At 35.1% G+C, this 17876-nt stretch overlaps 1 protein-coding gene across 1 annotated transcript in view; it reads right to left on the reverse strand.

Annotated features, from left to right (window-relative positions):
• LOC115217876 (protein GVQW3-like) overlaps positions 1-17559 on the reverse strand; it is a 24838-nt gene extending 7279 nt beyond the window's left edge. The window contains exon 1 of the mRNA XM_029787594.1: positions 17458-17559. Within this exon, the coding sequence (XP_029643454.1) occupies positions 17458-17559 (102 nt within the window). The remainder of the gene's footprint in view (positions 1-17457) is intronic.
• Between the last annotated feature and the right edge of the window lie 317 nt (positions 17560-17876).

The following is a 17876-nucleotide window of genomic DNA, read 5'->3' on the forward strand; positions in this document are numbered from 1 at the left end:
TATTAATATATATATTATATATATATATAATATTATATATATAAAAAGTTGAGTTGTGGGGGGTATAGGCACGAGTGGGATTATATATGAAAAAAGGTTTGAAAATGCAATTTAAACGATGTTTATTTACTCTAACCGGTTTCACTCTTTGGTAAAAGATTGTCAAAAGTAACTTTGAATATTATGGGTTCAAAAAAGTTTTTTACATAATTGTCACATTGAATATTATGAATTCAAAAATGTTTTTTTATACATAATTGTCACATTACATGTATAAATATAGTATAAAAAAGTTCAATAGTATGATGAGAATATTTGGAAAAAATTGGCAGAAAGAATAAAACAAATATATTATTGGAAATTTGGTTGCGTTAATTATGGGTTGTCGCAAATTGTCACATTACATGTATATATATACAGTCTTTGGTAAGAAAGGACATGTTAAAGACATAAGGAAGTGTAATAGTTTGGTGAGAAAGCTTGTAATATTGACAGAGAAAATTAAAATGGATATTTTAGACATCTCAGAATATTTTGAATCGAAGGCGAGAATTTGTTTTTTACTGACCTGTTTGTTTTAGCAGAAAAGTTGGATGAGAGAAAAAAGATATGTACCCAGTTTGGTTTATACTTCCCCTTCAAGCATCAGTGATTTTGGGGTTATTGGGAGGTGAGTATGCGGGTGTGAATAGATGTGTCCGTGTGCCTGCTGGTCAGACAGCGTCTGTTTGTCACACACATATATACACACACACACAACAACAATACACACACACACATAGTATACACACACACACCACATACACACAACACACACACACAGAACACACAGACACACAACGCACCCACATATATAATATATACACACAGCACACAAATATAACATGTATTTATATATAATATACACACATATATAACACATACACACACAACACACACACACACACACACACACACACACACACACACACCACAACACACGCACACATATATACATAATATAAATATCACACAAATACACCTAGCAATATATACACATACAATACACCATACACAGCATGTAATAATACACATACACAATATATGCATGCAATATAATACGCAATACATACATATAATATATATATATATAGACAATGCATATACATATATACATATATACATATAGTGTTTACATACACATACATAGATATACCACATATACACACAATATACATACATACAATGCATACACATACACGTACGCATACATATAATATATATAGACACACACACACATAACATACATACACAATGCATACATATATATACACGCAACGTATATACATGTATTCATGTATATATAGCACACTTACAATATACATATATACAATGCACACATACACACATATATACACTTAATTGTACACATACATATACAGTACACATACATACAATATGTGTGACAAACAGACGCTGTCTGACCAGCAGGCACACGGACACATCTATTCACACCCGCATACTCACCTCCCAATAACCCCAAAATCACTGATGCTTGAAGGGGAAGTATAAACCAACTGGGTACATATCTTTTTTTCTCTCAATCCAATTTTCTGCTAAAACAAACAGGTCAGTAAAAAAAACAAATTCTCGCCTTCGATTCAAAATATTCTGAGATGTCTAAAATATCCATTTTAATTTTCTCTGTCAATATTACAAGCTTTCTCACCAAACTATTACACTTCCTTATGTCTTTAACATGTCCTTTCTACCAAAGACTGTATATATATACATGTAATGTGACAATTTGCGACAAACAATAATTAACGCAACCAAATTTCCAATAATATATTTGTTTTTTTTATTCTTTTCTGCCAATTTTTCCAAATATTCTCATCATACTATGAACTTTTTATACTATATTTATAACATGTAATGTGACAATTATGTATAAAAAAACATTTTTGAATTCATAATATTCAATGTGACAATTAGTAAAAAACTTTTTTTGAACCCATAATATTCAAAGTTACTTTTGACAATCTTTTACCAAAGAGTGAAACCGGTTAAGTAAATAAACATTGTTTAAATTGCATTTTCAAACCTTTTTTCATATATAATATTATATATATAATATATATATATATATAATCATATATATAATATTTATATATATATATATATAATATTATATATTATATATATTATAATTATCTATTATATATATATAATATATATATATATATATATAATATTATATATATATAGATAATATTATATAATCTATACAATATGTTACATTACTCGGTAGTCAAGATAAAACTCTGAGTTTCAGATGCCGAAGTGGAAATCCACAACACCATCTCTTCGGTTATCTGGCTATTTGAAAACGTTATGAAAAAATACCGTTAAAAATGAAGGGAAATTACTCTGTTATAACTCTGCTTTGCCTGCGTACTTAACAGCTAATACAAATGGACCAGCACAAGATCGTTTTAGGAAGGATATTATCCAGTTAATGAAACACTTCGGACTTAGTATAACTATAGACACTAACCTGACGGTTGTCAATTTCTTAGACGTTTCCTTAGATCTGAATAATAATATTTATAAGCCTTATAGGAAGCCCAATGATAGACTAAGTTATATTAATGTAGGTTCATGCCATCCCCCTATAGTATTCAAAAATTTAGTTAAAAATATTAGTAAGAGGATTTCTAGCTCTCATCTAATGAGGACATCTTCAATAGCGTTGCCCCAGTTTATAATATAGCTTTAAAAGATAGTGGTTTTAGCGAAAAAAAATAAAATATACACCTATCACCCCCCAACAATAAGGAAAAGGAATAATAGAAATAGGAAGGTAATCTGGTTTACGCCCCCTTACTCACCCGAGGTGGCCTTCAATATAGGTAAATATTTCCTAGCACTGATAGATAGACATTTTCCAGTTAACCATGCTTATAGGAAACTCTTCAATAGACACAATTTAAAAATTAGTTTTAGTTCAACTACCAATTTTAAAAACATAATCAATCATAACATACAAAAAACACAAGAAGAAAACAGCTGTTCATGCAGGAATAAAGAATTGTGCCCGCTAAATGGAGCTTGCATGTCCAAGACCATCATATATGAAGCTACCGTAAACTCTAATAACACTAAAGACACCGTTTCGACGAAGAAATACGTGGGCCTTACAGAGGGTAATTTCAAGGCCAGGTTCAATAACCACACTTTGAGCTTTAGGCACTGGAACAAAAGAAAAGCGACACAATTATCCAATCATATTTGGTCTTTAAGAGATAAAGGTGTCGATTATAACATACAATGGAAGATTTTGGCCAGATGTAAGCCCTATACTAACGGCAGCGGAAGGTGCGGTTTATGCGACATGGAGAGCTGGCTTATCTGGAAAAGCAGCTTAGACCCTACCACATGTCTAAATACAAGGACAGAGCTTTTCGGATCATGCCCACATGTGACTAAATTTCTGTTACGTTTTTGGTCCCCTAAAGAAAACGGATAGAACATGCTTTCTGTGTTATGTCCCAAGAAGATTTTATATATTTTTATATATTTTTTATGTATTTTTATATAATTTTTATGACGAAAAATGCGAGCGATGTATAAGTACGCAGGCAAAGCAGAGTTATAACAGAGTAATTTCCCTTCATTTTTAACGGTATTTTTTCATAACGTTTTCAAATAGCCAGATAACCGAAGAGATGGTGTTGTGGATTTCCACTTCGGCATCTGAAACTCAGAGTTTTATCTTGACTACCGAGTAATGTAACATATTGTATAGATAAATTTCCTCTATTTACATAATATTGAGGTCTCTTTCTTTCTTTTGTTATCTTACCGTTTTATCAATAATATTATATATATATATATATATAATATTATATATAAAAGACCCCCTTCGGTCATGAATGACCATGGGATTGCACCTAGAAAGTTACCCTCCTAGACACAAGTCCGGGCAAGGTTGTTTATGGAAGACCAGCAGTCGCCCATGCATACCAGCCTCCCCTCTCCATGCCACCAGTGTTATCCATGGGAAAGACAAAGGTCGATACAGCTTGGCACCAGTGACGTCGCAACTCATTTCTACAGCTGAGTGAACTGGAGCAACGTGAAATAAAGTGCCTTGCTCAAGAACACAACACACAGCCCGGTCCGGGATTCGAGCTCACAACCTCACGATCGTAAGCTCGACGCTCTAACCACTGAGCCATGTGCCTTCATATATATATATATATAATAATATGATATATATTATATATATATATGAATATATATATATATATATAATATGATATATATATAATATATATATATATAATATGATATATATATATATATATATAGATATAATATTATATATATATATATATATATATATATAATATATATATATATATATTATATATATATTATTATATATATATATATTATATATATATATATATATATATATATTATATATATATATATATATATATATATAATATATATATATATATATATTATATATATATATATATATATATATATATATATAAATTATATATATATATATATTATATATATATATTATTATATATATATAACATATATATATATATGTATGTATATATTTATGTATATATATTTTTCAGAGGCAGAGATCAGGGGCGGACCAAGGTGGGACCTGAGGGACACATCCCACCTCAAGAAAAGAGGTGTACCCTTCTAAATAATGTTATTATGCCTTTTTCTCTTGGAATTGTATTCCCTTTTGACCTTGTGTTCTCCCTTCAAAAATTCCTGGGGCCGTGCCTGGTGATCAAACATGGCTCAAAATATACAAAATTTATACAAAATATATAAAAAAATGCACAAGCAGATGAAAGAGCAAACAAACTGAGTGTACTAGTTTAATGCTCAGGATAAATGGAAGAAATCTTAACTTCTTCAAGCCTACGCATTTCTAAAGAAAGGAATAAGGAAAGAGGACAGATGGAGAGAGAGAAAAAATGGAGAGAAAAATATGTGTCTGAATTAACGGTTACTGCCTTTTGTATTGATTGGAGGGAAGGAACTGGTTGGAGGTGTGGGTGGCACGGGAGACAACTGTAATCTGGCAAAAGAGTGTGAGCACAAATATGCATATGTATGCGAAGATAATGTGTATGTATGTATATGTGTGTGTGGGCCAGCATGTGTGTAAGTTCAAAGATTATGTGTGTATATATGTTTGTATGAGAATGTGCATATGTGTGTGTGTGTGTGTGTGTGTGTGTGTGTGTATGTGTGTGTGTCTCCTCAACAAAAAGATTTGCTATGTTCATGTACAAAGTTGGCCTTTTATCAATTTTTGATATGAGAATTATGAGAAAAATTTTCCCTGTTTTATTCTTAACTTTAAACATAAACTATTGTTAAGATAACTTGTGAACAAACTAAAAGGGTTGTCTTAAGTTCTTTGATAATGAACCTGTTGCCTTGCAGAGGAACTCTTGAATCATCAAAACACATGGCAGTAAAGTGAGACATTGATAATAAAATAGAGGCACTATGGATGTGTAATGACTTTATCACCAGCAAAGATCATTAAATAAGTTTGCTTCTAGTATAAATATAGGTTAATAAACTCAATTAAATTTGAAATCAATGTTTTAGCAATATTCTATAGAAAAAGGCAGAAAGCTGGAAAACTTTTTTGCATCCTAAGTAAAATGCTTTGCAGCTTTTCATCTGTCTTTGTTTTGTGTTCAAATTCTGCCAAATTTGACTTTATCTTTCATCCTTTCAGGGGTCAATAAAATAAGTACAAGTTGAACACTGGAGTTGATGTAATTGACTTGCACCTCACCCCTACTTCACTGGATTTTCTGGCCTTATGCCAAAATTTGAAATCAATATTGTTCTACAGAAAATTAATAACATCGGGATAACTACCAAGTTTCCTAGTATAGTAAACTCAAGAAGTCTTTTCTTTGTTCAGTAGTGTAAGCAATAAGAGCATTTCTAGGTCCAAGAGCTATTGGGTAGCACACTAGATTTTGCTATGATATAAAACTTAATATGAAAGAATGACATAAATAAGCACCCAAACTAAGGCAAGAGATCAAAACAAGTTGGTTCCTTTGGTGTAAGCATGGAATTATGCGCTAGCATGAATATCTGCTGTCTTATTGGATTACTTACATTAGATACCTTAAACATAGAGTTCTGCTTTATCAATTTTAACTTCTACTACTGGGATCTCTCTCCAAAACTACAAATTGGCATCAAGTTTTCAATTTTGAAGTTATTATAGAAACTAAATTAAAAATAGTTAATTCCCTGAACTTCACACTAAATGTGAGTATAGGTTGATATAAGCCCTTTAGAAAACACTTGTTTACATAAATATGGAGTGACAAAGAATGTCATTCCATTCTGTTTTTATCAGAGTGCATAGGTAAAATCTGTCCTCCTGTGAGGAAATTTTTAATGGGTGGTTTCTTATTATAACATCCACTCTGAAGATTGTGAATTCAAGAAATAAATTCCCAAACATGATCTCTTTAAAAGAAATAGTCATTATACTATTTGGTTTGAAATTTCATTCTAACAAATACAGGTAAAGACTCCCTTATATAAGCATATAAGCACTTCCTCTTATCCATAGACATAGGAAATATTTTAACTGCTGTACACTTAGATTACTTCTAACTTTAATGTCAATACAAAACTGACTACATGTCATTGGCTGACCCCAATGAATGCAGCTGAATGCTCATGCAAAGAGATTTCTATCAAACTATTTAATGGCTTATGCAATACATTGGCCATCATATGCATATGAGGCAGGGATCAAACCTAAGAATATGAACTTGGAGCACAATGTGAACATATCAGAAAAAATTTTCAAGATATAATTTTGTAACTACACCTTCTCCTTGAGAAGCAGTGAGTGATGCATTAGAATGAAACTTTCAAACTATATCTTGCTGAAAGAAAAGGTAGAGATATAGAAAATCAGCTGGAAAATTGCTGAAAACTGTAAGCTTTGTGGGATCTCCAAAGAAAATAGTGTCTTTGTATTGATAAGAATGGATTTACCATCAAGGCCTCTCTTAAGCCAGGATAAAATCTGAGCATCAAATCAAAAACCTCTAACCCCTATATGTATGAAAAAACTTTATTCTTTGGTATTGAGCACATCCATTCAAAATCCAACAAATACTTTAACCAGTTTAATGTCATACACCTCAAGTAAAAGCAAAATCTTATGCTGAACCATTATTTGTCTAAAAAATTTAATTTGTTTCATTATTTTTCTTGCTTTCATATCTATAAAGATACATGCCAATACACACACACACACAAACATTAATGATCTCCCTGCACCACATATTATCTGTCTGTAGTTGGTTACCTACATGCAAATGATAGAACTCAGTGAAACCAAGTTTATTGAGATACCTTTTGAAAAGTCACCTGACAACACATCTACACCAAAAGATGCACCACAACCAGTTGTACAGTATCTCACCCACGAGGGACAGATGCAAGATCCATTTTCTGTTTCTCTCATTTATTTCATCTATGTACATAGGCACAGGTGTGGCTGTGTGGTAAGAAACTTGCTTCCCAACTACATGGTTAGAGGTTCCTCGTGAGTGGATTTGGTAGATGGAAACTTAAAGAAAACCATCATATGTGTGTGTCTTTGTCTGTGTTTGTCCACCCACCACTCTGTTTGACAATCAGAGCTGGTGTGTTTATGTTCCTATAACTAGTGGTTCAGCACAAGAGACTGATAGAATAAGTACCAGGCTTTAAAGAAAACAACAATAAGCACAAAGGTCGATACATCCAACTCAAGCTGGTACCCAAGAATGGCCACAGTCTAGTCACTAAAACAAGTAAAAGATAACACATAAAGATATATATATATATGTATGTGTATACATATATATATATATATATATATATATATATATATATATATATATAATATATATATATATATATATACACATACACATATATACATATATATTTATATACACACACACACACATATATATATATATATACATATGATAATGATGATAAAAAACTCTTAAAAGAGCTGAACTGCAGTATGTCTTCACAGAAGAAACCCACCTTAGGCCCTTAACTTTTTACAGTCTATGGCGGCCAGGCTAAGCTGCATCCAGGTCATGATGCCTGGCTGCCCTTTTGCTGACACTTTTCAGCCAGTTGGATATCGAAAACTTGAGCATTTAAACTGCATAAAGATTTTTATCTAGATGTAATTCCTTTCTGTTGATTCAGCTTTCAAACTCTAAACTAGAAGAGGAGATAATTTTAAGAATGAAGTATTCTCAGCAATTCACATGCTATTAAGTTTGATTGTCTGGAAACAAGAAGATAGCTGTGAACTTACGCTTCTGATTCAAATTTATTCGTTGTTTTTCCCCCCCTTTTTATGCTACTGGGCACTCTGAGTTAGTTCTCTTTGGATCGTTTTGTTCAAATATGAAATTAATCTTGGCTTGCAGTGTTGGTGACACACACATAGAAGAAACCTAGAGTAGTGTTGCAGTTTGATTGAACGATGGAAGAAAGTGCTTTATAAACTTCTGCAACAATAGTGTGATCTAACAGAAGGCTACTGACTCAGCAAATGAGAAGTGGATGACATTCATGTCTTCATCCAGGAGAGATGAATGAAACTATGGTTCCATCCTTTTACAAGAAATTCTAATGTCAGACATGGTCAAAAGAATTGCTAATGCTGAAAGTGTGGAAATTACTTTTATCAAGTTCTTCTAAAGCAAGAACTCACTAGTGAATAATAGAGGTGAGTCGGGCATTAGTAGATATGACTTTACTGAAATTGTACATACACTCATTAAAAGGACAAGGAAATTCACATTCTTAGAGTAGGAGTATTTTAAGGTTGTAGTTTATCCATGAAGGGAGGGAGAAATTGAAGTGTTTGGTGAAAAAATGAGCTACCTATAGAGTGCAATGTTCTAGGATAGTGGAAGGGGGACTTATTAGTTTGAACTGACAAAGATTCTTTCACACTTAGTGTGTGTGTCTGTTTAAGTTGGTGGGCCTGGAAGAGTGGATGGAGATAGATGTTAGGGTGTCACAAAACTTGTGTGACTGGCAAGTAACTATGATGCACTGTAGAAATAATTTTAAGTCTCCATTAAAGAGACAGGGTGAAACGTCACGAAAGAAATTTTTTAGTGTGAATATGCATCTCACTCAGAAAGAGATGTGAGAAATGTCATTTAAGATATTTTTAGCGAGATGTAAATGTGTGTCTGCATTAGAGTGAAAGATAAGGAGGTGAGAAATCATCTTGTACGTCATAGACCAAAGAAACACAAAATCAGGTTGCACTCAAACTGACTCTGTGTGAAAAGAATCTTTGTCAGTTCAAACTAATAAGTCCCCCTTCCACTATCCTAGAACATTGCACTCTATAGGTAGCTCATTTTTTCACCAAACACTTCAAGTGATAGTTGAAAATCTAAATGCTATAACCACACAAAATAATCGATATACTTCTCTTACAAATTTAGCTTTAAAACTAGAATACCTTGTGTGATCATAGCCAACACTAGTCATATTTATTATCATAAGTGATTAGCAAGAATATAAGCCAGCAGGCATGGTGATCAACTTGGATGGTGTCCAATGCCATTTGTCAAGAATTACCAAAAATTGATGGCAAGTGGATTTGATCTGAAAGAGATGCTGTGCAATTGAATCCAGAAAGTGATCCATTTCAGAAATCTCATTGCAGTGGCATTTACTATAAGAGAAACAAAGCAAATCAAGGAGCAGGAAGTGTTTGTGTATAATGCCAGTAACAGCAGAGTGTATGGTGAATACACTATGGTGCCTTGAAAAACATTCAGAAGCCAAGTGAGCCAGGACGTTTGTTGTAAGTAAAGTATGTAACAGTATATATCATTTAAAATCCTATCAGTTCTGTAATGAGAAAAGGCCATGGCATATCATTTTCCATATCTGGTGATGACAGTCCTTATCAGGTGAACCAAATCTATGTTTCAGCCAACCATTGTACTGATGCACTTGTACTAAGCATAAGGGAAAATTTTGTGCAGTTTCGAACCAAATCATGGTGATAAACTGTGACATGTCGGATGATACAGTGCAGAGAATGGCAGAGGAGCCACGAGATTTGTAGAGGTTTTCTTGGTCAGTTTTCCCAATCTGGTGTAAAAAGATCTCCTCTCAGCAAGCACTAAGACTTGATATTTTCTCCTCTCACACACTAGCTACTGGTATTCAACATAACAGCTTTATGTAAAGTAACAATTGCAATATTAATCAAGAAATAAACATGATAATAAAATTTAAATATTGTGATTGGTTTTATTTGGGAGCAGCATGCAACCAGGGAAAATAATTCAGTTCCCAGCTAACCAGTTCTACAAGTATGATACTGCAAGAGACAAGTAGTTCTCTGTTATTTATAATCAGAGCATTGTTGCAGAGAGGAAAGGTTACTTATTACTGAAAGAAAGCAGTGCTGAAATGTTATATTCTCCAAGCATTTGAGATGTCAAGAGAATATGGCTGACAATGTTAGCAATTCTAGTCAAAGCAAATTGTGTAATAACCTTAAACTAAAGAACTGCACATTTCTTGATTAATATGACATGTTGCCACTCTCCTCTAAATAGAAAAGTAAATAACTGCTACATAAAATGTTGCCCATGGTGCATCTGACAGAACGATATCAGGAATTAGAATTTACAAATGACCCAGAGGTAGAAATAACTGCTTGGGGCACAAGTATTAGAGTGTATGCAAGAATATGAAAGTGATGCCTGAACAAAAAGAGAGTTTAGCTAAGAAAATGGACCCAGAGGAAAAAGAAAAAAAATCAGCAATCAGATAGTAAATATCACAAACAATAAAATAGTAGTGTGAAAATTGCACTTGATGCAAGATTAACTATGATGACACCAGAAAAATGACAGCAGATACAAAATGAAGCAAGTCTACAGAAGTGAAGAAATGGTGTGAGCTGACTACACTGAGGCCTGTATTACCAGTTTCTGAGGTTTCAAGTGTTCTACCATTTATCAAACAAGCCATTTTGTCAGGAGAATAATCATGCAAAGAAGGAACAGAGAAGTTAGACACAGTCACATGTATGTGTGAGTACATAAAAACATGCAGGAGTAGTAGCTCTCAAACCATCTCACTTTGTTATCCAGCTGAGAACCTCAGCCTAATTATATCCCCTTAAAAGTAACAAAAGGCTTTGAGAGAATGGTTCACCCAGTAAATATTTACAAGTCACATAGGAGGTGGACACATAAGAGGTGCAGCAATATCAAAGGAAAGTTAACCAGAAAGAAAGTTTTTGTGCGGGGCAGATGCATAGGGGCAATAAACACCGAAGATGTACAGAAAACAGATTCCATCATATGCCAAGAGGAAAAAACTAGAAATAGTTGATAGCTTCTGTTACCTAAGCGACTAAGTCTGTAGTCAGGATGGATGCTCTGAGAGTGTAGCTGCTAGAATAAAAATAGCCTGGACAAATTTCAGAGAGCTCCTACCTCTGCTGGCAATAAAGGACCTCTTGCTCAAGATGAAAGGGAGACTGTATGATGCATGTGCACAAACTGCCATGCTATACAGCAGTGAAACATGGGCCATGTGTAGGCTTGAAAGAATTGAAGCTGGTATGGATGTGTAATGTCAGTGAGGATACATGAAAGAGTGTAAGCGCCCTGAGAGAAAAGTTGGACATAAGAATTATCAGATGTAGTGTGCTGGTATGGTCATATTATTACAGATGGATAAGGACAGCTGTGTGAAGAAGTGTCACACCCTAACAGTGGAAGGAACCTGTGGAAGAGGTAGACCCAGGAAGACATGGGATGAGGTGGTGAAGCATGACCTTTAAACGTTGGGCCTCAAGGAGGCAATGACAAGAGATCGAGAAATTTGGAAATATGCTGTGATTGAGAAAACCCATCTAGTAAAGTGAGATTGCAGCCACGGCTGATGCCAGTGTTGCATAACCGGCCTATTTAAAAGTACCTTTGAAGTGTCAGGCAATATGATGTGCACGAGAAGATCTGTTGAGTTAAGTGAATTTGAAATAGTAGTCATGGCCAGTGCCGCCTGACTGGCACCCGTGCTGGTGGGATGTAATAAGCACTGTTCAAGCTTGGGTCAATGCTAGTTCCGTCTGACTGGCTCCCCAAGCCAGTGACACATAAAAAGCACCATCTGAACATGGTTGATGCCAGTGCCCTCTGACTGGCTCCCCTACTGGTGGAATATAAAGAGTACCATCCAAATGTGGTCGATGCCAGTACCACCTGACTGGCTTCCCTGCTGGTGGCATGTAAAAAGCATTCACTACACTCTCAGAGTGGTTGGCATCAGGAAGGGTATCCAGCTGTAGACACCTTGCCAGATCAGATTGGAGTCTGGTGCATCCTACTGGCTTGCCAATCCTCGGTCAAACAGTCCAACCCATGCCAGCATGGAAAGCGGACCTTAAACGATGATGATAATGATGATGATGATGAAGTCAATCAACATTAGATGGCATGTACTTGTCAACAGCAATAAACATTAAAGGGTTATGTAGGCTCCCATCCAGATAATATTTCAAAGGTTCTTGAAGATCATGCCCAAGGTTATAAAAAGTGGGTGAATTTAACTCATGTGCAGAACCAGTTCAATCTCCTCACTGAAAATTGTCACATTGTTCCACGACATGAACTCTTATCTCCGTCTTGTTCTTATATAACTCTCATCTCCTTCTTGTCCTCATATAACTCTTATCTCCTTCTTGTCCATATATAACTCTTATATCCTTCTTGTCTTTATATATACATGCTCGACAAAGATAAATATCGTTGTGTTTTAATGTTAATACATGCATGGATCTTTCAACATAATTATCTTGCTTCTCTGTTATGTTTTTAATAATAATGGATACGTCATATAGCAGATTTAACAAGGACATTGCCTTTAACATCTGTTTTGTAAAGCTTTACATATCACATGCATACTTGCAGAAATGTTTCTCAGTGAAACATAAATATAGTTTGTATATATGTAATATATAAACTATTTAAAATTATGTATGTATGGAAACATCGTTTTTGTGTTTGGTTTGCAAAATTCTTTATGTGAATTCATGAGTTAAAACAAATTTTGTTGTTGTATCAAGGGAGAGTCAACACACGCACAGGTTCTGTTCTACTTTTTATTATTAGTCAATTGATTAAATACCTATTCATCTAACTAATTAGTTGCTTAACTTGTCGGTGAACTGATCAAACAAACGATCGATTAGTTAGTTGGACAGCTATTTAACCAATTGACTAGTAATAAAGGATTGAAACTGAACCGGTGCATGTATTATTAATACTAGAGTAATGACTCTCCCAAGAAAAAAGTATGGGAACATATTCATTATGTGGTCATTCCTATTTCAGAACGTAGCCTCTTCACCTTATCAGCAATTACATTATAAAGACTAAATCCACACAATTTTTCAAGTCAACATGTGGAGAGAGCATAATCAAACAAGAATAAAAGAAACGAAAGATTACAGAATGAAAAACAAAATGTGCACGGTACGATCCGAGATATAACAGTTACGAAATAAATGAAGCATCAGAAATATTAGATGTATTGCTTGAAAGTGTTTTTGTTTTTTCTTTGTAAAACGAATGTTTTTTAATGATGAGAAAAGTAATTTTAGTAAAGTATTTACAGAAAAGATTTGAAGAAAGTTATAGTTTTTTGTTCGCATGTGTGTAAGTGTGTGTGTATGTACCTGTATTTATTCTTTTCTTTTTGTTGTATGAGTTTGGCGGTGTCCGGCAAAATTTATCTGTACGAAAGGTGTCAGGCTGCATATTTTTCAGGTGTTATATGTCACACAAGGTTCATGCTGTGAACTTGAAGAGATGTAAGGCAGCTGCATACTAGCTCTTCAAAGTTGGAAACACCAATTTAAAAACGTTGATTAAAATAAGATGCAGATTTGTATCAGATATGTGAGAAGTAGGAAGCTTGAACGAAGATATTTGTAGTTTCATAATACAATTTTCGTTTTTTATTCCGTTCCCAGTTACACGAAGTTAATCCTCGAGAGGGACAGCGTCGCGACAGAAATACACATTAAAGTCTGGCTGTCACAACGAAGGTCTATTATGTGTATCTATCTTCGTAACACGTACATGTATGTATCTTTGTAATATCCCTTCTTAGTTAGCAAGAATGTTGCGACGCATAAATGCGTTTAAGTATCGATTAGAGAAACAGTAAGAAAAAATTTTGAGCGAAGCAAAATACATCTCTGTCAAAGCGTTGTAGAAATAAATGTAAGAAATTTCACTAAAGGTAATTATAGTGAGAAAGCGAAAGCGAAGGCGAGAAAATATCGATTATGACAGGGGCCAAAATAGCATAAAATGGGGGCAGTACCGGAGATGATTCAGATGAAAGCCGAAATATGTTGTCTCGCACGCACACACACACGAAACATCGTTTTTTTTTACATTTAGTTTGCAAGATTCCTCCGTTTTCCACTGTTGCCCTACTTCAGCACCTTCTTGGGTGTGGTACAAAATACACACTCTCTCTTAGTCATTCTAATGACTACCAGTTTGAGATGGTAAGGGAGACAAGATATGGCACACACACACACACACATCAAGTAACACATGCATACGTATATGCATATATACACACTCAGACCCCCCACCCCGTATGTATATAAGTATAAAGGTAAAAGTCTAGTGTCTGAAACATAGAAGTATAGAAAGTAAAAATTTTTAAGGTGATATTCTTAGAGAGACAATTGGTAGTTATGTAAGAACATGTCAGAGTTTAAGTGATTGTAAGGAGGAAAAAGTAAACATCCTGAGAATCTAAAGATGGTCGAAGTGGGGAATTCCAGCAGAGGGGTAAACCGGGAAAACTAAATGAGGAGAGTTAAGTCCAAATGCTTGACTTCATATAATCACATGGTAGAGGAACAAATGTTGGAAGAAGGGGAAGACAATGTAACTGCATGAGAAGAATAAGTCAATGAAGAAAGTGTGGGTGTGAGCTCGTATGTGTGTTTGTGAATGTTGGTGTGTGTACTAGCAAGCTGAAAAGTTGATGGCAGGTAAGGTGTGAAAATGGAGTTGTCAAGCAATGCAGGAATAGTAGGGTAGGGGGAGAGAAAAGTGTGTGTGGGTGGGAAAATGTGTGTATGTGGGTACACAATCTTGTGCTGGTGTATGTATGTATAAATTTAAATAAAAAACATGTTTGAGAGTGCTGGGCACTTCTACATATAACAACACATATCTACATGCACCAGGATGTTAACTCACATGCACACACGCACACACACACGCGCACACACACACACACATTTTCTTTGTTCTATTTTTCTCATCCTCTGCCTGTGTGATTTCCTTTTCCTTCTTCCACTATTTTTCTTCTTGTACCATCTTCTCCAACTTGGGCATTCGAAGTATACTCTTTTCAGATGAAATTCCCTATTCCCCTCCTTTTGGAATTTACCTCATCTCTATTTTTGGTTTCTCCTCACTTCTCTTTTGCTTCCTTTCTGTATCGCTTACTTTTCTAGGTGCATCACCTTATTAACATACATACTAACACCCCTCACCTCACTCATCAATGCACTACCACCCCACACACCAAAATATCACATACATAGTATTCCCCCTTATGCTCATCTCAAAACTCGGATACATTCCTATATGGGCACACATAACCAGCACATTCTCTCTTACTAACTTCTCCATAAATCTACATTCCCACCAGGCCTCTAAACACTCACTCACTTTACATTCTGAACCATTTCCCCTCTTTCATATTCTTCCTATACTTTCTTCTATACTTTTCTTCAGCTGAAGGGCTTGTATCTGAAACATTAACACTCTTTCTCTTGTTTGTGTGTGTTAAACTGATACAATAGTTGTAAAAATGTATCCCTTCTGTTTTGCCTTTTCCCTTGTTGGCTTTGTTCATTGCATTCACCACACACACACACACACACACACACACTTACATGCATATATAAATAATGTTCACATATAGTATGAGTGAGTGTATATGTCCTTCCCTTGCATTGACATGTGTGTCACTTGGGGATCTACTATAGAACTAAGGAAGCTGCAACTTCAGGAACCCAGAAGCAACTGCTCTGTATTCAGAGAAATTTTCTTCACCCTCCAATATATCATCAGTAGGTTTCTTTGAAGTCTTGAGTTCTAACTTTTATTGAAAGCAAGAAGAAAGAAGAAAATATATACATAAAAGTGTACTCAGACCAAATGCAAAAAAATCCCTTTGAGACACTAATAGAGAGTTGGAAATACTGAAACTAGAGGAAGAGCATTTGCATCAATAATAAATGAAAAACATCAGAAGGAACTACGCTGAAAAAATAAAGAAAATAGATTAATATTCTTCTCTCTTTCATTTCCTATATTACTGAAACTTATGAAATAGTTATGTATAAATCAAATCTCATTAAGCAATGAGAGGTTGTAATCGATTGGCTTTAGCTCATATCCGAGCATTGGGTTCATCAGTTTCCATCCAGTTTCATCGGCTGATGTTTGTGCCAAAAGTGACTTTAGAGTCCAAGTTGGTGGTGAAAGAGTCATGGACAGAACTTGCATGGGATGGTTGGTGCAGGTCAAGGATGCTGATGCTCCTTTCTTCTGCATTTTGCCTCCTCATTCTGTTCTGCTTGAAGGAGCTGGCTCCATTGTGGATAGCAGTCCTCCAGGCTGTCCTATCCATGGCAATCTGTTTTTATGAGGATGGCTAGATGTTAGCATGAGCCAAGGCCCATTTGAGCTGGTTTTTAAAGCGGAATTTCGGACCTCCTCTGGGTCATGTTCTCCTTGCAAGTTCTCCATAGAGCATGATCCTTGGGAGATGAGAGGGCTCCATATGCCGGACGTGACTTGCCCAGCAGAGACAATGACATAGAATGGTGGTTTCAACACTTGGTAGTGAGGTGTGAAGAAGAACCTCATTGTTGGTAATGTGATCTTCCCATTGTATGTTGAGGACCTGTTGTAACTTCAATTGCTGGAAGCATTCAAGGTGCTTGAAGTCACGGCAGTATGTCCAAGTCTCACAAGCGTAGAGTAGAGTTGACAGGACAATGGCATCGAAGACAATGATCTTTGTCTGGATGGTCAGCGGGTGATTGAAGAATACACGTTGGTTCAGTATGCTGAAAGAGGAGTGAGCCGCCCCTATCTGGTTCTCCACATCCCTTTCACACGTGGGGGTCTTCAAAAGGACACTTCCAGGGTATGTGAAGTGTTCAACTTCTTCTAGGGGTTGGCCGTTCATACCAATGTTTGTGAGTGGACTGTTCTGGTCTGGTGTGGGTTGGATTAGTGTCTTGATCGTTAATGTGTTTACCTGCAACCCAAAGCATTCGTAAGCCGCATTGCAAAGATCAGCTGTCCTTTGTAGGCCATCTGCAGTCTGGCTCGGAGTGGTGATGTCATCAGCATACTGCATCTCAATGAGACGATGTGATAATATGGTGACCACACATATACAATATGATCTTCCTTTATAATACTAACAGTTAACCTATTTGCTTTAACCAAAATGCACTATCAATATTATAATTAATATTACTATTAATATTACTAGTAATAGTAATATGGGTCTCAAAGTTTGGTACAAGGCCAGCATTTTCAGTGGGTAGGGGTTAAGTCAATTATATTGACTCTAATACTCAACTGTTACTCATTTTATTGACCCTGAAGGATGAAGCGCAAAGTCAACCTTGGTAGAATTTTAACTCAGAACATAAGGATGAATGAAATGTC

This window comes from Octopus sinensis, linkage group LG12 (genome assembly GCF_006345805.1).
Source record: "Octopus sinensis linkage group LG12, ASM634580v1, whole genome shotgun sequence".
NCBI classification, from domain to species: Eukaryota; Metazoa; Mollusca; class Cephalopoda; order Octopoda; family Octopodidae; genus Octopus; species Octopus sinensis.